The sequence below is a fragment of the Ochotona curzoniae genome, unplaced genomic scaffold, assembly GCF_017591425.1.
Source record: "Ochotona curzoniae isolate NIBS_2020 unplaced genomic scaffold, NIBS_Ocur_1.0 contig_1221, whole genome shotgun sequence".
Classification (NCBI taxonomy): domain Eukaryota; kingdom Metazoa; phylum Chordata; class Mammalia; order Lagomorpha; family Ochotonidae; genus Ochotona; species Ochotona curzoniae.
Window position 1 is genome coordinate 655174 of NW_024464993.1, and position 19880 is coordinate 675053.

The following is a 19880-nucleotide window of genomic DNA, read 5'->3' on the forward strand; positions in this document are numbered from 1 at the left end:
GTAGAGCCCGCTTCAGATCAACGTAAATCTGTAACAACTGATCTTGCTTTTGAGCACAAATTAAAATATCGTCCATATAATGGACGACGCGGGCCGCTGGAAAACGATCTCGCAATGGTTGTAACACTTGGGCAACATAGAGTTGACACATAGTAGGACTGTTAGCCATCCCCTGGGGCAAACTTTTCCATTGATATCGCTTATCTGGCTCTTCATGATTAATGGAGGGAATAGTAAAAGCAAACCTCTCCCTATCCTTCGATGCTAACGGTATAGAAAAAAAGCAATCCTTCAAATCAACCACTAATAACGGCCATTGCTTAGGGAGGGATGACAAAACTGGAAGGCCACGTTGAACGGGACCAAAGCACTGCATCTGTGCATTTACAGCTCTTAAATCATGTAGGAGACGCCACTTTCCTGATTTCTTTCTGATAACAAAGATAGGAGTATTCCAGGGAGAAACAGAGGGCTCCAGATGTCCCAAATGTAGCTGTTCCTGAACTAATTGTTGAGCAGCTTGGCATTTTTCAAGAGAAAGCGGCCATTGGGGAACCCAAACCGGCTCTGCTGTTTTCCAAGGTATGGGCAGCTGCGTGCCAATGGCCGCTACTAAAAACCCAGACCTTTACGGCCTGGATTTCCCCGGGGCTCAATTGGCTGGACAATACCTTGACTCTGTTTACCTAAACCCTTTCCTTGAATATAGCCCATTTTATCCATCAACTTTTGAGAGACTTCAGAATAACCGGAGGCATTGGAGACTAGTCGTATCCCCATCTGTTTAAGAATATCTCTTCCCCAAAGGCAAACCGGTAGGTTCAGGACATAGGGTGTGACTGTCCCGCAATTGCCTTCCTTATCCTTCCACTGTAGGGCTCTGGCACTTTGGGATGGAGCTTGTTCAAACCCCAGACCGCGTAGGCTGTGAGAAGTTTGAATCAAAGGCCAATCACGCGGCCAATACTTGGAGGTTATGATGCTCTTATCAGCTCCTGTGTCTAAAAGCCCCATAAACGGTCTATTCTCTATTTGCAACTCAAGCATGGGTCTATCGACCATATCCATCATTAAATTTATATAAGGAACCTCTACTTGGGTCTGGACAGTCTTGTCTGCACTAATTAAAGCTGGTAAAAATATGAGTTGGGCTATAGGATCACCTGGCGCAACAGCAAAAACACCTCGTGCAACTGAGCACAGCACTGAAAAAGAGCTAGCTTCCGGATGTAAAATTCCAGGTGTTACAATAAAACCTTGAGAGCTCAAGGCTGCTCGGCCTATCACAAGCCCGACCGCACCGGGTGGTACCGTGTCTGTTAAGATGACCGGTACCGGCGTAATGCCGTCCTCTGGTTTTAAGAGGACTCCGGTGGCGGCACAGAGGTCCAGGCTTGCAGGGTGTCGCTCCTGGCAGGGTTCCCTCGTGCCTGACGGAAGAGTGCCCGATCGGTCGAGGGGACCTGGGCCTTCGGTCCCCATCTCCCGTTTTTTGACTCCTGGCTCGAGAGAGGGCGTCCTCCTATGTCCTTCACTGACTTGCACTCATTGGCCCAATGTCTACCTTTGCGGCACCGTGGGCACATCCCAGGAGGCTTATTGCTAGGCCCTGCACGGCATTCCCTTTTCATATGTCCTGGTTTACCACACTGAAAGCACACAGGTGATGCTCTCTCCCTATGATTAGACCTCACAATGGCGGCTGCTAGTCCATGAGCTGTTAAGGGGCCTCCTGTATCCCTACAAACCTTTAGCCAATCTGAAATTCCCTTGGACTTACGATCCTTGAGTAGGGCTCTACATTCTGCATTACACTGCTCCCAAATTATCTGCTCTTCCATTTTAGTGTTCTGATCTCCCTCTCCAAAGGTCCTTTCCACGGCCTGCATTACGCGTGCCACAAAATCAGCAAAGGGCTCATCTGGCTCCTGCTTAACCTGTGTAATGCCCAGTTTCTCTTGCCCTTTAAGTGAAAGGGCCTTCCAAGCCTTTATAGCTGCAGTAGAGATCTGGGTATACACTGGCCATGGATATCTATTTTGATCATCAGAGTATTGGCCTTGTCCGGAAAGCATATTATAAGTCCAGGTCAAAGCATCACCGCCACGCTGCTGATTTGCGCGGGCGGTCTCAGCCAAAAGCTCTTGCCATAGGCTCTTCCAATTTAGATATGATCCGATGTTAGGGAGAACAGCCTTCACCACAAATTGCCAATCAGAGGGAGTCATATTCATTCCCCCCATACGTTCTAACAGGGACAAAGTGTAATTGGCATGAAGACCGTATTGCTTTACAGACATGGCCAATTCTCGCACTAATGCTGCATCTACCTGTCTGTGAACTCTTTCCCTTTCTTCTTCTAAGACGGGGAACATATCTTGAAGTTCCCGGCGCGCGGCTGCATCGATGAAGGAAGAGCCGGCACCATAACTCATGGGCGGGGCAGATGGCGTCACAGGAGGAGGAGCCATTGATGAAATGGCTCCAGAGTCCTGAGGCCATGGGCCACGCGTGGCCGGCGCAATAGCACCGTCATTATCTTTCTTCTCCTTTTCTAATCCTTGTCTATTTCCTGCAGGTTTACGTTCTAAGCGCCTATCCCACTTATACCCTTCCTCAGCGTCGGAAGTCTCCGAACTTGATGAGGAAGATACTGCTTTAAGTTTCACCTTTATTTTTTGCTTCAAACCGGTTCTCCTCTCCCGCTCTGTTTCTGAGAGACTATCCTGGGCAGACTGAAGGGCTTCATCACTCTCTCTGACCGCTCCCTTATGCGGGGCATAAACCATCTGCAAAAATTTCACCAGAGAGACCTGTGCGCCCATGTCTATAACCAGAAGCGGCGGCTCATATACCTCCGATTTATGCTCCTAGTCACCCGAAAGTTCTCCCTCTCAGAGCTCCTTACCTGTTTTATGGCCGCAGTTCTGACTCCGTCCCGTTTTGAACGGGAGGCTCCCTCCAGGTCCCGGGTATTCGGCACCAGTTGTCGCGCCCACGTGTCTTACCGCCCAGCAATAAGACGCAGACGCGTGTGAAGTCTCCTGCGGTAAAATTTATTGTGCACACTAACATGAGGAAGGAAGCGTGAATCCCGGCAGGCTTCTACTCTTATGTGCTGTCTGGCCCCGCCTCCGCCGATGATAGGTCGGCGTCATGATTACGCAGGGTTCTGGGCGACTGGATTCGTCAGTCCCAGTGTTTACGTGCCTGCCGCGCCGCAGCTCACTGCGCATGCGTTAGGCGCATGCGTGGTACTGCCAAAGCTACGTGACTATCCACCAGGCACCAAGATCTAGCCTCTCTGGCCGGCGCCATTTTGGGTACGGCATGTAGTCAGTACATACAGATATGGCTGGCAACAGTTTGCTTCAGAAAGTGTAAGACATTTAGAGAAGCAACAGAAATTCATATTAAATATGAAATTGTAATGAAATGCTTAATTTGAGCTGAAGTTCATGTTTGATGAAGTTTGGTTTATGAAGTCAGTAAGTTGGTATTCATTTGTCGTAAGTGGTACGTGAACAGAGGCAAATTGCTTAATACTTAGGTGCTAATTGCTTAATAAGGTCTTGAAAGTAACAGACTTCAAAGAGAAACATCCAAGTGCCCTTGAAGCACTGACAGGGTGTCCCAGGAGGAGAGGGGAGGACCTGGCTTTGCAGGCTGGGATAGAGGACAATGGGGCACCGTGCAGTGTGGGTTTTGTCTTTCCAGGCCATGTCTGCGCTGAGCTCCTCATCTCACCACGTCCCACTTGTGGCAGTGGGATTCGGGAGAGGTGGGCTCCCGTGAGGCCAGGCAAGGGCTGTCAGGAGCAGCCGCAGCAAAGGGGGCTGAGAGACCCAGGGTGAGGAGCTGAGGAGACAGTTGCTGCGCCTCTGCCACCACCGCGGGCCTGAGGCCAAGGGGAATTGAGCTGTACTGAAGTTCAGAATTCAGGTGGGACCTTCACATGCCAGTTGTTCAGGTCAGTGTCCTTGCAGGGGTAACCACAGGCTTGTGGAAGGGGCAGCTTCTGAAACCCCAGCTCTGTCCTTGAATGGGGAGCTGAAGGAGATCCAGGGAGAGCAGAATGGGGTGTGGAGGTTGTGATGACAGCTGAGGGTGTGGCCATGGCTGCTGATGGGAACAGGAGCAGACGGCAGGCTGGTGGGAACAGGGTCCCTGGAGGGACTCCCAAGCACAGGATGGAGCAGACACACCTGGGCAGGAGCTTCCCACCCTGCACTGTCCCCCATCCTGCTGTCCCCTCTCCCACAAGCTGCCCAACTCCCCAGGTCCTGAGGTGTGAGGCCAGGGTTTGCAGAAGGTGTGCACACCTGGGCCCAACAGTGAAGTCAGGGCAAGGGGAAAAGAGAGCCGGGAAATGGAGTCACCTGTTGCCCACTCCCGCTCGCTGCTGCCTGCACCTCTGCAGGCTGACCCCCACCTTGCTGCAGCTCCCACAGGAGGATGCCCAGCCCCAAAGAGGCCATGGAGAGGCAGAGAGACAACAGTGCCACCAAAGGAAGAGCCAGAGCCATTCTGGGAGTGACAGGGGAGGAGGTAGGCTTCCCGGTGCTGCCTCCTTGTGCTCCTTCACTTAGCAGACTCAGAGGCTGTGGCTCTAAGCTCAGGCGCAGGCGCAGAGGAGACCCAGACATCCCTGCTTCCCAGGGGCTTCACCTTCTGAGGAAAAGATGCACAGAGTGGGATGTGGCCTGATCCCACGGCCCTGGGGAGGCCAAGGAGGTGTCTGTGCCCCAACCTTCACACCTGCTTCCTAGACCTTATCCTGCCCGCTTGCCGTATATGCCCTCCTGAGTCTTCCAGTAGCCTTCTGTACCCATTTGCTGGTCCAGGGCCATTCTGGAGCCAGCTCCCTGTTCCATCGGATGAGGGTGAGACCACTGGGTCCACCAGCAAACACTGGGGCTCTTTACCAAAGACTGGAGTGAGGTAAGACAGGGCAGTATCTGCAGAAGACATTGGGGGAGTGACCTGTGAAGGGAGACCTCAGTTTGTATCCCCAAAACACAGATGTCAAGAAGCCACATTGATAAAATATGCATGTGTTTTATTGGAGCTCAGCAAGGGAGGCAGGGAGAGGGGCAGTACAAAAGACTAGGTGCTACATGGGCTGCACCTGACTTGTCTTGTACCAGTGGCAGTGGGAAGGCACAGGAGGGGTGCAGGACTCCCTTCTTTGGCTTCCAACTCAGTCTTTGGCTTGCAGTGTGTGCTGATCCCCTACAACCTGGAATCTGGAGGATGGAGAAGCCAGCTGGGATGGTTTAAGATGAGCTAGGAGGACGGACACCTCTGGGAGACAAGTAATTATTCCCCCAGCTGCTACTTGGGTATCGGCTATTGTTCCCCCAAATGCTGCTACCTGGGTACCGGCCATTGTTCCCCCAAATGCTGCTACCTGGGTACCGATTATTGTTCCCCCAGATGCTACCTGGGTACCGGTTGATCTTACCCCAGATGCTTCCTGGGTACCGATTGATATTCCCCCAGATGCTTCCTGGGTACTGATTGGTGTTTCCCCAGCTGCTGCCTGGGAATTGATTATTGATACCCCAGGTTCCCGCAGGATGTGACACAGGCCTTCCCCACCCAGTCCCAAGACCTCCAGTTCCCCAAGACACAGCAGGATTCAAGGCTCCCCAGGCATGGCCCCCCAGAAGCTTGTGGATGAGGGACCAGAAGGGGCGCTGGGCAAGGCCTTCTCTCTGGGCTCCCAGCCAGCTCAGGAAGGGCAGCCTCCCGGGCTCAAGGTCCTGTCCTAGCAGGGAGTGTGCAGCGGCTTCCAGGGGCAACATGCCAGCACTGGACATGGAGGACAGTGCTTCAGACAGCTCCTGCCCCTCCTCGTCCTCAGCCGCAGCAGCCATTATCTGCCAGGGGTCCTCCGCGGTCCATGACTGTAGCTCCCAGGATGGGGGCCACTTCTGCACCCCAGAACCTCCGGCCACAAGGAAGCTCGCCAGGTCATGGGATGCAGGCTCAGTTCCAGGGAACTGAGGGTGTCCGGAGTTGGAGGCACCAGTCAAGGGCGGTTGTCCCAGCAGAGGCAAGTTGGTCCCCAGGCTGTGGGAGACTTTTTCCTCCATGGGGCTGATGCTCCGGGCGCAGAGTCCTGGGGACAGGGGAAGGCAGGGAAGGCAGGGTAGCGAGTGTCTCCCGGGCTCCACCCTACCACCCCTGGGTCTCTTCACCCCTCTAGCCTGATGCCTATTCCCCACAGAGCCCCAAGCGTGGACCCTATGCCTTTTCCTCAGTCTAGTTCCCTAGGGGGACCACAGCACCCTCCTGTTCAGGGAGCTGGGCCTGACCTCCATACCTGGGACATGTAGACAGAACAGGAGCAGGCCCAACGGAGCTAGGCTCCCTGCCACCCAGCCCAGCATCCTGCTCAGCTCCGGCATCTCCATCTCTGCTGGGCTCCTGCCTGCCTCTTTATGCAGTCAGTGGGGCGGGGGACGGTGGGAACGGGCTGGGCCAGTGGTTCTGGGGACAATGCATCTCCTCCTTCCTCCCTCATTCCTGATTCGGTCTGTGACAACAGGTGCCACTTGAATGTCCCAGAGGAAGCTGGGTGTTTCCCCACCTGGCTCCTTTCCTTGAGCTCCAGGGCCCTTCTTGACACAGGTGTCCTGGCTCTCAGCTCACACCTGGGGTGTGTGGGGAGGTGGGGGACAGCCTTGCCCCTCCTAAGCTCCATGCACTAGGCTTAGGAGCACCTTCCCCTCTGGGGTCTCAGTGGCCCCATTCTCTGTCTCTCTCTCTGTCTCTCCAACAGACACACTAGAACCTCTTTACCCCCTCTGAGGACCCCAGCAACCTACTCCATGCATTCCCGTATCTTCCTCACTCCTTCTGACTTTTCCAGCTTCCACAGGCACCAGTTCTCCCCTGCTGTCACTCATGCCCTCTGCTGCCTCCCGAGTCTACACTTGTGATTATCCTGGGACCCACCCAGATAATCCAGGATAATCTTATTATGTTAAGGTAGGCTAACACCTTAATTTCATCTGCAATCCCAGTTTCCTTTGTTAGGCAATTTACAAATTCCAAGGATTATATTGGGCAGCACAGTTCTGCTCACCACAGGTGGTCTGTCATGATCATCTAATCTAAGAGTTACAGAGCCACAGGTAAGGTCAGGGTCATAGGGCCATGGTGTGCTCATGGGTGTCGGGAGACTAGAAACTCATGAACTACTTTACCTACTTTTAAATAATGACCGTGGTTTGGAGGCTATTTCAGTGTGTCCCCAAGGGGTCATGTGCTGAGGCTTGGTTGCCGCTGTGACCAAGCTGATAAGTGGTGAATCACTGGGGCCCAGTGCAAGTGCGTCACTGCAGGGATTGATGGTGGTCTTGGAACTGAATCAGTTTTTGTGAGGGTAAGTTGCAATGAAGATACAAGCTGACCCCCAAGGCCTCTGGCCTCCTGGCTGGACACAGGGTATCTCCTTCTGGAACATGCTTCCTCCGTAATGTAATCACAAGGTGGTGATGCAGCTGAGGGACTCCCACCGCAGCTGAGCAGATAGCAGCCCCATGCTCTTGAACTTCCAGGAGTGTGAGCTAAGCAAAGCTCTTTACTACCCTGCCCCAAATATTTAGTCACAAAGGCGGAAAAAGAGCAAGTACAAACACATTTGAAATTAATATAAGAATATACTTTGAATCATGGTGTGATGGAGGAGTCGGTGGTTGGGGTCTCACTGGCAGGGGGAGCGGGGGAGTATCGTATCAGATATTTTCCCTGCCTAGCTTGGTTGAGCTTCAGCAGATTTCAAAATGGCTGGCAGTAAGACTAAGAAGGACTCCAGAAAGGCCAACACAAAGGCAGTTCCCTGCTTGCAGAGAGCCGGGCTGCGGTTCCTGGTGGGTTGCATTCACCGACACTTGAAATCCAGGATGATCAGCCATGGACGGCCGTGACCACTGCTGTACACAGTGCAAGCATCCTGCAGTACTTCACCATAGAAGTACCTGAGCTGGCAGGAAATGCAGCAAAAGACTTAAAGGCAAAACACATTACCCAGTGTCACTTGCAACTGGCTATTTGTGGAGATGAAGAATTGGACTTTCTCATCAAGGCTACAATTGCTGGTGGTCGTGCCATCCCACACAGCCACAAGGCTCTGACTGGGAAGAAAGGACAACCGAAGACTACCTAAAAGATGCCTGGGTTCCTTAATATCTCAGGACTCTAAGACTCTGTCCGTTGTTGGTGATTCCAATGGACTGTATCTCTGTGAAAAACATGATTTTGCCTTGTTTGTAATTCTATTTGAGCAAGTTAGAAGTTTAATTGACTTTCCAAATCAAATTTTTGTGTTCAAATCTTACCCATATGTAAGTGTTATGGTGGCTTCAAAGAAGCTATTGATTCTGAGGTAATGGGTTTTGAATGAGTTGACTGGTTTTTAAAAAACTGGATTTTAATTGTGATGTAGAAATTACAGTAATAAACTTTGATTTTGTTCAGGCATTATTTCCACCCAGGTGAATAAGCTCAGTAAGGGTCATCTCCCAAACTTAAAAAAAAATAATATAACAAACAGTGTTTTTAGAGGTGGGCATTTGGCTTCCCTGTAAGAGGCTGGTTAGGACACTCATGTCCCATTGCAGTGCCTGGCTGAGTGCCTGCTCCAGCTCCCGAGTCCTGCTTCCTGCCAATGTGGGTCTTGTTAGGTGGTGATGACAGCTCAGGTAGTTGGGCTCCTTGTCGGCTTGAGATTCTGACTTGGACTGGCACACTGACAACTGGGGATGCTTAAGGAATGAGTCAACCAATAGAAACTCTTTCTGTGTGCCTCTGTGTGTTTCCTTTGAAATAAAGAAACATTTTTTAAAAAACATTTATTTTTATTTTTATTAGAAAGTCAGATATACAGAGAGGAGAAGAGACAGAGAGGAAAGATCTTCCATCCGATCGTTCACTCCCCAAGTGACTGCAATGGCCAGAGCTGAGCCACCCCAAAGCCAGGAGCTTCTTTTAGGTCTCCCTTGTGGGTGCAGGGTCCCAAGGCTTTGGGCCATCCTCGACTGCTTTCCCAGGCCACAAGCAGGGAGCTGGATGGGAAGTGGAGGCTGCTGGGATTAGAACCCAACTCTGCTAATGCACCTGGGAGACAGCAAAGGGTGGCTCAAATACTTAGGTTCCTGCCACTCCTGTGAGAGACCCAGATGGTCCTGGCTCCTGGCTTTGGCCTCACCCAGCCTCAGCCATTGTGACTACTGGGGATTGAACCAGTAAGTAATTCTCTCCATCTCTTTGTCCCCTATTTCGCTCCTCTTTCTCTGTGCCTCTGTCACTCTGCCTTTCAAATACATATATACATTTTAAAAGATATTTTTAAAATAAAAATGTAAAATAGAAAGGTGTTCTGATGGCCTTGCTCTCTCCACTGCTGCTGGTGGCCCCTGTGAGCCCCTCTTGGCTGGTCACTGACTCTCTCACCCCCAGCCCCTGCCCCAGCCCCTAGAAGGTGAGGAGTTTCCTTCAGCAGCTGGCCAGTAGGTGGCCAGCAGTGACATTTTTGGGTGACATCACTGGGTTTGCAAAAGCTTTGAACCTGTTTCACACCAGACTAGAGGAGTCCCTACCTCCAAGAGCATTCCCCATCCACCCCTGCCCTTGGTTGTTGTCCAGGGAGCAGACACTGGACTGTGAGGACAGAAGCAGCACTGGTGCAGATTGGTGCAGGGGAGAGGGTTGCTTGGGGAAGGGGGATACTGAGAGGGCACCTGGACTTGGGGAGAGGCCCTCTCTACAGAGTCAAGCACAGTCCAGTCTGCCCTCTGGGGATGCTGGCCATCCTTGGCCTCAGCCTCCCTGTTCCCTGTCTCCAAGATGTCATTGGAAGGGCCCTCCCTTCACTTGGCATCTTCTCTCCTGTCTGGAGGCCACCACCCCTTTTCGCCTGGAGGCATTGCCAGCCATATTATCCCTCAGCCAGAGCCACAGTTGAAGGTCAGGTGTGCCGCAGTGTGGCCGTGGAGAGGACGCTGTGGGCTGGGTCCTGCTGTGGACCGAGACCTTGCCATGTAGGCCGCTGAGTCACCAGGCTTGACTGTGCTCCCTGCTTGGCTCCCAGCCTCTGTTGCTCTCCACACCCCCAGCTCCCAGTACAACACCCACCCGGGCTCCTACTCAGCCACCAGGAATCCTGCTTGGGCTGTTGTGGCCCAGCCTTGCCAGGCTTCCAGTTGTTCCAGAAACCCTGGAAATCGGCACATGGAACTCTCAGAGAGGAGGGTACCTAGAAGGTGAGGGACAAGGATGGTCCCAAGGGCAAGGAGCCCCGCTGGGGAAGGGGAGGAGGTGATGAGGGCTTTATGTAGAAGAAAGAGGAGAGAGAGAGGACTCCCTGGGGCAGTGAGAGGGAGAGGTGGGAGGAAAGGCATGCAAGACCAGGCAACCTCTGCTTTTTTTTCCACAAGGATTTATTGTTTTTCTCCTTCGTAGGAGGAGCTGTAGGTGTGAGAGCAATTCTAGGCCAACATACAAATGAAAAGGTGGGGTGAGGGGAACCTGGGAGCGTTGAGAGGCACAGGAGGAGTACCATCTAGGTCTCCAGGGGAGCCCAGGGCTCCAAAAAGGAAAAAAAAAAAAGTCTAGGGTGAGTTCACACCTTTTTTGAGTCACTTGTCTGGTATCCAGAGTGGGAGCCTGCTCCATCCTCTGCTCACAAGGAAGCATGGAGAGAATTGGCAGCCAGGGAGGAAGAGGGCTGAGATGGAGAACAAACTTGGGAGGGGAGGGGTGTGCAGGAAACAGTGACTTTGTGGTGAACATCACTGTGGAAGCTGGACATGGACTTGGAATAAAGATTCAGTGTCCCACTCCATGGGTGGTTGACCAGATGGCCAAGAGAAGTCAGTGAAAGATAGTTGTTTCCAGGGCACAGTCTGAGCTTTGCTGTATTTGGCAAATGATGAGGAGAAGAGATGGCTGGTCTAAGCAGCAGAGGTACTGTGAGGGTTTCGGGGTTTCTCAAGGAGAACCTGAATGGGTGGGATCAACCACTGGAGCTCCTTGGAGCAGGGAAGTGCTCGTGTGGCCTGCCAGAGAAGGCACTGCTGTGAGGGTGGGAATCAGAACAGGAGGAGCAGAGAATGAGAACAGAAAATTGGGGGTTTCCATCTTGGAAGATCAAGAAGCAAGAGGTGATAAGGCAGAGTCTGCAACCCTGGCCACTGGTGGCTGTAGGGGTGGGAGTGCAGACAGAGCAGAGCAGTCCTCGGCAGGGAGGAGGGAAACAGCTAACTGTGCGTGTGCCTGGGACCCGAGTGTCTCCCAGCCGGGGGGTGGCATGTGTGTGTAAAGGTGTGTGCCCTCACTTGCCTTGAGCAAGAGCTGGCCTAGGGGCTGTCGCTTAGTGGCCCCTCCTGGGGCAGGAAGACTTTAGGGTCAGCCAGCTGGGGCCCCAGAGGCTTCACTCGGGCCAGGAGGTTCCGGATGGAGCGGCAGGGAATTTTCCCAGCACTTTTGGGGCCGCAGGGTTTGGCCCCAGCAGAGGGGTCAGGCTGGGGAGCACCGTTGGGACCACCGCTCAAGGTGGAGGAGGAGACAGAGATGCAGGGGTAACCAGATGGGACAGACTTGCTGCCACAGGGCAGCAGGATGATGGTGCCTCCGGACTGGGGGCCCGAGCCGCCACGCAGGGAGCCCGAGCTGGGTGAGGAGCAAGGCCCCTGGGAGGCGTCCCCACAGGGATGGTAGGATGAGCTGGAGCTGCTGGAAACACCTGAACTGATATGGGTTCTAGAACCTGGTGGAGAGCAGGGCCCCTGGGAACCACTGAAACCAACCCCACATGGCTGGACACCACCGGAACCCACTGGCTGGAACAGGTCGGCTGAGGACACGCCCGACTGGTAGGTGTTGGAGCTGGACGAGCTGTGGCTAGAGACGATGGGGTTTTCAGAGAAGTACTTGCCCTCAGAGATAGGAGGTCCAGCCGCAAAGGAGGGGGCCCCTGGAGAGCCCCTGACAGGATTATCTTTGGTGAAGTAGCCCACGGGGTAGATCTTGCCTCCACTGTAGGTCATGCCTGGGACCAGGTAACTGTTGGAAGAACCTCCTACCACCTCGTAGCCTCCAAAAGACTGCACAGACGTGATGGGGGGGCAGGGCTTTCCTGGGGGGCCGCCATTGCTACAAGGGGCACCTGGAAGTCCCCCGGGGCCCCCAGACCCATGCTGTTCTACCACCACTACCACGGGCCTTTTTCCTCCTGATACGGAATGGGAGCTGGAAATGTAGGGGCCATTGTGGGAGACTATAGGGCCGCCGCTGCAAGGAGAGTCAGGGACATTGGAGCTGCACGGATGCTGGCTGGAGCTGCTGGAGATCACAGAGGACTGGCCTTGTCCCGACTGGATGGTGCGAGAGGCCTCGTCGTTGGTCGGCAGAGCGGAGCCTTGACCTGGCTGGTAGACGATGCTGCCCGACTGGGAGCTGATGCTGCTTGACTGAGAGGAAATGGATGCACCTTGCAGACTGGAGCCAGATCCTGAGGAATAGCTGCTCTGGGAATACCCTGTTCCCGGCTTAAACAACAGGGAACTGCCCTGGGCGGTGCCGGAACTGCCACTGGAGAGACTGGAGCCACTGTGGCTGCTGTGGCTACTGGAGCTACTGGAGATGAAGCTGCTGGAACTGCTGGAACCACCACTGGAGCTGCCACTGGAGCTGCCACTAGAGCCCCCACTGGAGCCGCTGGAGCCACTGTGGCTGCTGAAGCTGCTGGAGCCACCGTTGCCACGGAGACAGGGGTCATTGGGGGAGGTGATGCGTGTGGGGTCCTTACAGGGGTCTAAGGAGGTGGCGATGCTCTTAGCCAAGGCCCCTGGGAAGAAAGTCATGATCAGCAAGGGTCAGAAAGCCTCCACTTTCTCTCACCTTCCAGCCCAGCCTGCGGGCCCTGATCTCTCGTGGGAATGGCAACCCAGGGAGAACCAGAGATGGACAAAGAAGGGCAAGTTGGTGGTTCTGTCCCAAGGACAGTGTCATTGTTCTGGGCCGGGGGCCAGGGCTTGGGTAGGACGAGGAGGTTAAGCTCCACTAGAAAAATAGGAAGTGGGACTCCAAAGCGGGAGGCTTTAAAGGAGCAAGCAGAAAATAAAAGGGAATGAAGCCGTGGCTGGAACAAGCAGTAAAACACAAAGGAAAAAGAGGACCCAGGGACAAAGGAGGCTACACAGTTGTTGGGGTGCTTGAGGAGAAGGCTGTGTCCCCAGCTGCCCTGTCAGAGCCTAGGCACTGCTTCCTATCTCAGTGCTGGATGTGCCGGTGGAGCAGGGCAGGAGCAAGGAGGTGAGAGAAACCACCTGTTGCTTCAGAACCTGCTGGTACCAGTGCAACAGGGCGCCGCACCCTGAGCCACCCTGCCCGGCTGGTCCAGCCCAGGGACACCGGCCCACGGTCCTGCTTGGCAAAGGCCACTGGCCAGGATCAGCTTGCCTCTCCCTGCCCACACCTACCCAAGCCCAGCTTCTGCTGCCTTCACTGCCCCGCAGCAGGGGAGCCACTGCTTGCCTTACCGACCCTCCACTCCCACGTCCCAGCTCACCTAGCCCCAGCCCTGTTCCTTGACTCTTTCACTTGGGCGTCAGGTGACAAGGTTTGTGGACAGAGCTACACACCAGCAAGTCGCAGTGACTTTGTCCCATCTTCCTCCCATCTTACTGGGAAGACTGAGATTGCAGTCTACCAGGAAAACACTTTTATAAAAACCCCAAACCTAGGAACTTGTGGGCTATCCTTGAAGCTCATCCTTAAATGCTCTACCAGCCAACCCTGCCTGGACCGACACCTGCACATCAACCTCTGACCCCACCCACACCTCTGCACAGGATCTCACCAAGGGCCCTTGTACCTCTGCTCCCCTATCCTATGGCACTCTGTTCTCCACCAGCACACAGGATCATGCAGGAACACCCCCCCACCACCACCACCACAGTTGCAAATTCCCCAGGGCTCTGCAGTGGGATTCAGCTCTGCACTGATTCTGAGCCTTTTTCCTAACCTCAGGGTCCTTCTGTGTGGGCAGGAATGACGGCTCTGCTTGCCATGCTCTCTAATGAGCCCTCGTGCTAACACATTCAGAATGCTCAGCGTGCCAGCTGGCACATTGAAGGGGCCCTAAAAAATGGTGGTGGAAGCTACTGTTGAGCAACAGCCCAATATTGCAACCACAACAGCAGCAGTAATAATGAAGCAGCCGTGGACACTTACGTACCTCCTGGAATGTTCTAAGCCAGGGCCCCTTACCTGCTTTACTCTGAGCCCACAGGCACAGCAGACAGATGTTACTATTGCCCTATTTTACAGTTTCAGAGACTGAGGCTCAGAAACTGGAAGGAACTTGCCTATGGGGAGTGGACCGATAGACTCCAGAGCCCCTAACCCCTGCCCCAGCTGGGTCCTCCGCGGGCCCTGCCTCCCAGCTACCCGGAGCCCCTGGGTGGCATCCCTCAGCCCCTAGCCCTGCAGGGCCCACAGCTGCCTACCTGGTAGAAGGAGGGCAACCAGCAGCAGTGCCGCCACCATCATCCCTCGCCCTCCCACACGCCCCATCCGGGGTGCCCGAGAGGAGCTCATTGTGGTCCGGGTGGCCTTCCGACTGAGAACAGCTGCTGGACACCCGGGGCCTTTATGCCAGGGCTGGACATTCTCTGGGCAGGAGTCACAGTGGGCAGGGGAGGAGGGGCGGAGGGGATGGGTGCCCCAGGGAAGTTGGTGTGGCCGGGAGGAGCTGAAGTAATCGGCACTGGAGCATCTGCCTACTCAGCAGCAGCCGCGGCTGCCGTGTGGGCCCCTTTGGCCCTGCCGATCCTGCCACATGCCCGCCTCTCCTGGCTTCCAGTTGCCTAACCCGGAACCAGGCACTCTGCTCTGCAGCTGTCCAGTGTGGCTGCTCTGCTCCCTGCCCCCACCAGGTTCAATCTAACTTTCCTAGCCTCCCTCTGTCCCTAGCTGTGCACTTTTCAGCTTTCCCCTCTGCACCTGGCACCTGCTCTAACCCCCATCCCACCCCATCCCACAGCCCCATCGGGGGTGCTGGTCTCTGCCTGTTTCCCAGGGACCTCATCATTTATGAACCTCTGCCCCCTGCCTGCATTGCCCAGGTACTGGCCTGCCACACACCTGCTTCCCTGCCCCAAGGGTGAGTGAAGCTTTTCCCGCTCAAAAGCTGGAAACCCGGCTCCCTGACCTTGTCTTTCCAGGAACAGGTGTGTAGGGCTCCACAGCCAGCTGGAGGGGTGAGGCCTGGCGTAGTTACTCACTGGCCCTCCCCCACCACAGTGGCCCTGCCTTGGGGGTGAGCAAGAGGCTAATGAGGCTAATGGGGAAGGTGGGGGCCCTGCAGCCCATTAGCTGGCTCCCTGGCCTTGATGAGTGAACAGGAAGCTGCAGCCGGCTTGAGTCTGACTGGGAGAAGGCCAGCACGCTGCTGGTCCCCGAGGTTGGAGCCCCAGAACCCTGCCTGGGAGTAGCCAGGAAGATGACAGTTTCCTTCTCTGGGCTCCAGCCCTGGCTCTGGCCACACCCTGGACCAGTTAATTACTCCCTGGTATTGCCACCGAGAGAGGACCAGTATCGGAGGGAGGAGGCTGGGTGGCAGGCAGGCCCGGCCCTCCTCCCCCAGGCTGGCCTCTGACCCCTCACCCAGACTCCAGATCTCCTGTCTCCTCCTAAAGTTAGCTGTCTCCTGCTTGAGCCCTCCCATTCTCTCTACCTCCTGGCTGGCTTCCACCTGCAGCCTGGCACAGTGACAGTGCAGGAAGGTTCCGTATCAGAGTTGGGTGCTAAGGAGCCACCAGTGGGACCAGTCAGCACTTGGCACCAGGAGCTAAAGTTTAGATTTTTATTTAATTCATCTAGATGGCAGCAGCCACCAGCCTTAGACGTCTGCCATCTCATGCAGCCTTGATGTCCTGCTTGTCCCCACAGTGTGACAGGGAAGGTAGAGGGGCTGTGGGAGCTCAGACAGTCCCCCCCCCAAGAGGGTGGCTGCAGAGGCAAAACAAGTAAACTTGATTTAAGGTCAGGAAGGCAAGGGTTTCACTCCCAGCCTCAAACAGCTCGCTAAAGTTTACCAGTCTTCAATTTTCCCACTCCCCTGAGGCTTAACGCCTCCTCTGCAGGAACTGATCAGAAAGAATGAATGAAGCAGGGCGTGACATTCCCAGTCTGGCCTGGGCATCTCCTGCAAATGGAACCCTGCTTGGTTCCTGTCTGTGCCCTCCACTGAAGGAGACAAACAGGACAGGCTTGCCCATCGCCCACCTCCCTCCTGAACCTGCAGCTGGCTTATCTCAGAAGCTACCTAGACCCTCTTCCCGCCTCACACAGGAGGCTGGGTGCTATTGAATGTGCAGTTGTTCCCTGCGCCCCAGTTCCCTCCATGCCCCTCCCCAGACTCTCAGGCCCCAGCTGGCCAGCGGGGGTTTTGGGGAGAAAGGAGGAGGCCCCTGGAACAGGGAGAGGCTTGGCGCAGAGGAGAGAGGATCTTTTGTGGGCTGTCATCCTGGGGCTACCCCAAGAGGGCGGGGACGCAGCAGGGCCTGTGGGTTATTCTTTTGCAGCTCAGACTCCTCATCAGCCAGAGGTGGTGTAGTCTGTGTGTTTTCTTTCTCACATTCCTCCCAGCTGCTGTCACTCCCGGCTGGGCTGGAGGAGGCACAGTATCTCTCGGCTTCCCGCCAGCCCCACAGCCACCCACGGGTATGGTTCTCCACTCTCCTCCAGTCCCCTCTGCCCTCCTCTCTCCCCCTCCTCACCCTGGACTGTTTCGTTCTGCTGCTGTCTGGTATACATCTTGGGCCAAATGAGTCACTGCCTGAAATCCTGTCTGCTTCACAGGTCAGGATCCCCTTTTCATAGCACAAGTGCCGCCTTATCCAATGTGTTTCAGTTCTGCATAATCATGATCTGAAAATATTAGATGGGAAAAGCCAGGAGCAAATAATTGTGGTGCTTTAAGTAACTTTGATTATGCTGCTCTCATTGCCCTGAGTTACTGTTTTTTTCCAGCCATGTCTAATGCATACAGTAAGCCTTGTCATCGGCATGCACGCACACCGGGGAAACAGCAGGGTCATGTGTTGCTGAGCAACACAGATACATCCCCAGGTCAGCCTCGCTGAGTGGTCTCGCTGTGATGCCATACAGCTATGTCCCTGGGCCGTGACACCTAAAGGAACCACCAGCCATGTCCCTCAGCTGTGACACTTGAAGGAACTGCCATTTGCCATTCAACTTTGCTGTGTCTCTCATGTCACCACTAAGTTTTCTACTTAAGGAGGGACAGCTGAAGCCCATGGGCTAAGGAGGTTGACACAGGGTACAGGCTGGTGCCCATGCAGGCCAGGGTGGCCCTCTGGGAAGCTGATTGGTTTGGTAATGCCCACAGAGGTACAGGAGGCCAGGTGAGCCACATTCCACAGTGCCAAGTCTGCCCCTGCCAGTAAGGGCCCTGCCCGATCGATGGACTGGGTGAGAGAGTGTGGGTGGCAGGGAGCAGCCACCTCCCAGGGACAGCCAAGCTCCTGACAGAGTCCCTCCTGGGCCAGAGCTGAGGACCCTGGTGTGTGTGTGTGTGTGTGTGTGTGTGTGTGTGTGTGTGTGTGTGTGTGGTGTGTGCAGGGCACATGCTCACAACCTTATGTGGGCATTGGCTCACCAGGCACGCTCCTGTGTTGGGCAGAGCCTTTGGCAGCCAGGATGACAAAGGCAACGTGCAGCCCACATAGAGTGGAGGAGAGACTTTAAGGGGTGACAGGAAGAGCCAAAGGCCAGCCCATGGTGCTGCCCGTGGGTATCTGAAGAGCAAACGGGAGACCTGGGTTTGCTTGGGACTCACATGCAGAGGCACAGCAGGTGGACAGATGGGCAGACTGCTGGGGACAGCCTCTGACTCCAGCCTGACGAATCTGGATTTGATGGAAATGGAGTAAACGCAGAAGGGCAAAGCTCCTTTTGATGGGGAGAACAGAACGACTGTACAGATGCCAGGGCGAGAGAAACCTCATTGATTGACTGCCCCAGTGTCACGCATGTGTATCTGTCCACTGCTGTCTTGGTTAATCCCCACAACATCCCTGCAGGCCAAATGAATTTGCTTCCCATTTCACAGATGAAGAAAAGGGAGTTTAAACTATTTGTTTGGGACACTAACAACATGGTTCAACAGGCTAATCCCCCTGCAACACCAGAATCCGATACGAGCACCGACTTGTGTCCTGGCTGCTCCACTTTCCATCCAGCTCCCTGCACATGGTCTGGGAAAACAGTGGAGAATGGTCCAAAGTATTGGGTCCCTGCACCCGCATGGGAGACCAGGAAGAAACTCTTGGCTTTCAGCTTTGAATTGGCTCTGCTCCAGCCATTGTAGTCATTTGGGTAGTGAACAAACTAATGGAAGATTTCTCTCTCTCTCTCCTCTTTAACCCTCCCTTTTGAGTAAAATAAATGGATCTTTCAACTTTACTTGTCCAAATCAGCTTTTACTGAGCAAAGAACTTGGAAAAGACGCAGATCTGGTCCATTCAGACTCCCAAGGCCGTGGGAATGCCCTGACCCTGTGCAGCTGGCTTGCCCACTCCTGCAGCTCTCTCCTCTGCAGTTTCACCCACATGCTGAGAAGCCAGCATCTGAGTCCCTGGAGGAGATCTGGGGCTTAACTTGGGGATGAGCAAAGACAGGGAAGGTAAAAGCTGGGAGCTGGGTGTGTGGTGATGGCAGAGTGGGCAGAGGCTACCAAGCCCTTAGCTGTGTCTTCATTTCCATGCCACCCTCACTGTGCTATATACACTCAGCTCTGCTTGGAACAGCACCTGCCTCTCTCTGTTCTGTTTACTGAGGCACCTGGCCATTCCAGGTGGGACGTCCTCTGAGGTGGACGGACGGCACCTGGTCATCCCCACTCATCACCAGGCACCTCTTGTGACCAAGAGTGTCTTCAATGCAGAGTCACACCAGTCTGTTCCCAGGCAGACCCTGGTCAGCCCAGGTGCTCTGTATGACGGCTCACAGGGACCCCATGCTCCCAGGTAGAGTCCCCACCTTTCTGTAGAGCATCTAGGAAGCCCCACCTTCCAGCTGGTGCCATTTCTGGACCTACTTCTCAGACTCTGCAGCAAGTAGCCAGGGTTGCGAACCAACAGAAATCATGTCCCTGAAACTGTGGACACTGCAGAGTGAGTCCACTGAGTCCCCAACCCTTGGCCATGGCCCACAGGGCACACCCCCTTCCTGCCTTACCTCGAAATACATGCCCCTCCTTTCCAGTGGTGGAGCCCTTTGCCCCTCCAATTGCCCTGCAGGCACTGGGGATACAGAAGGCTGAGGCCTGGCCTGCGGGAGTGCCTGGTCTAGCAGGGTGTAGGGAGTCAGACGCGGGTGTTTGGCTGTCACGGATGCCTATGCACTGCCTCCACCTGGCCCACCCTCATCCTCGCCATGGCTGGTCTCCCTGAGCCCCTCTTCCCCTCCTGCAGGATCATGTTTAATGGGTACAGACACTTCTGTTCACCAGACGAGACATTGATTGGGTGCAAAAGTGGGGGTCGGGGAAATAGGACAGCTCTGTGTCTTAAAAGCACCCAGGGGTTCTGTGAGGTATCCCCATTCAGTGAGTGAGTTGTGTTTTCTGCACTCTGGGGGAGTTGTCTACACCCCTAACACCCCTACTCCTGCACACCCCATCTACACCAGCCCCCTTCCCTCAGAATATCCGATGATGTGGACACCAGCTCAGCTTCCTGTCCCGGGGACTATTCTCAGGGCCCACTTTCCTGGAACTTGGCCTGGGTGGGCAGCATGTACTGCCCCCCACTACTGGTGTGCCAACTCCACCTGTTCCCTGC

General features: G+C 54.6%; 2 protein-coding genes and 1 pseudogene across 2 annotated transcripts; 1 reads left to right on the forward strand and 2 right to left on the reverse strand.

Annotated features, from left to right (window-relative positions):
- Positions 1-5276: 5276 nt before the first annotated feature.
- On the reverse strand, positions 5277-6395 carry CUNH6orf15 (chromosome unknown C6orf15 homolog). Its single transcript, XM_040997147.1, has 2 exons — positions 6329-6395; positions 5277-6124 (listed from the first exon to the last, which is right to left on the reverse strand). Exons 1-2 carry the CDS (start codon positions 6393-6395, stop codon positions 5277-5279), a joined length of 915 nt encoding a protein of 304 aa, XP_040853081.1.
- A 1398-nt stretch (positions 6396-7793) lies between these two features.
- Positions 7794-8176, forward strand: LOC121167613 (annotated as a pseudogene).
- Positions 8177-11366: 3190 nt separating this feature from the next.
- Positions 11367-14610, reverse strand: CDSN (corneodesmosin). Its single transcript, XM_040997193.1, has 2 exons — positions 14520-14610; positions 11367-12856 (listed from the first exon to the last, which is right to left on the reverse strand). Exons 1-2 carry the CDS (start codon positions 14608-14610, stop codon positions 11367-11369), a joined length of 1581 nt encoding a protein of 526 aa, XP_040853127.1.
- Between the last annotated feature and the right edge of the window lie 5270 nt (positions 14611-19880).

Excerpts from the sequence above, each read along its gene's own strand:
- CUNH6orf15 (XM_040997147.1), bottom strand. The coding sequence starts at position 6,395 with ATGCTGGGCTGGGTGGCAGGGAGCCTAGCTCCGTTGGGCCTGCTCCTG. Across the intron at positions 6,125-6,328 it reads GTTCTGTCTACATGTCCCAG|GACTCTGCGCCCGGAGCATC; the intron begins GTATGGAGGTCA and ends CCCTGTCCCCAG.
- CDSN (XM_040997193.1), bottom strand. The coding sequence starts at position 14,610 with ATGAGCTCCTCTCGGGCACCCCGGATGGGGCGTGTGGGAGGGCGAGGG. Across the intron at positions 12,857-14,519 it reads GGTTGCCCTCCTTCTACCAG|GGGCCTTGGCTAAGAGCATC; the intron begins GTAGGCAGCTGT and ends CTTTCTTCCCAG.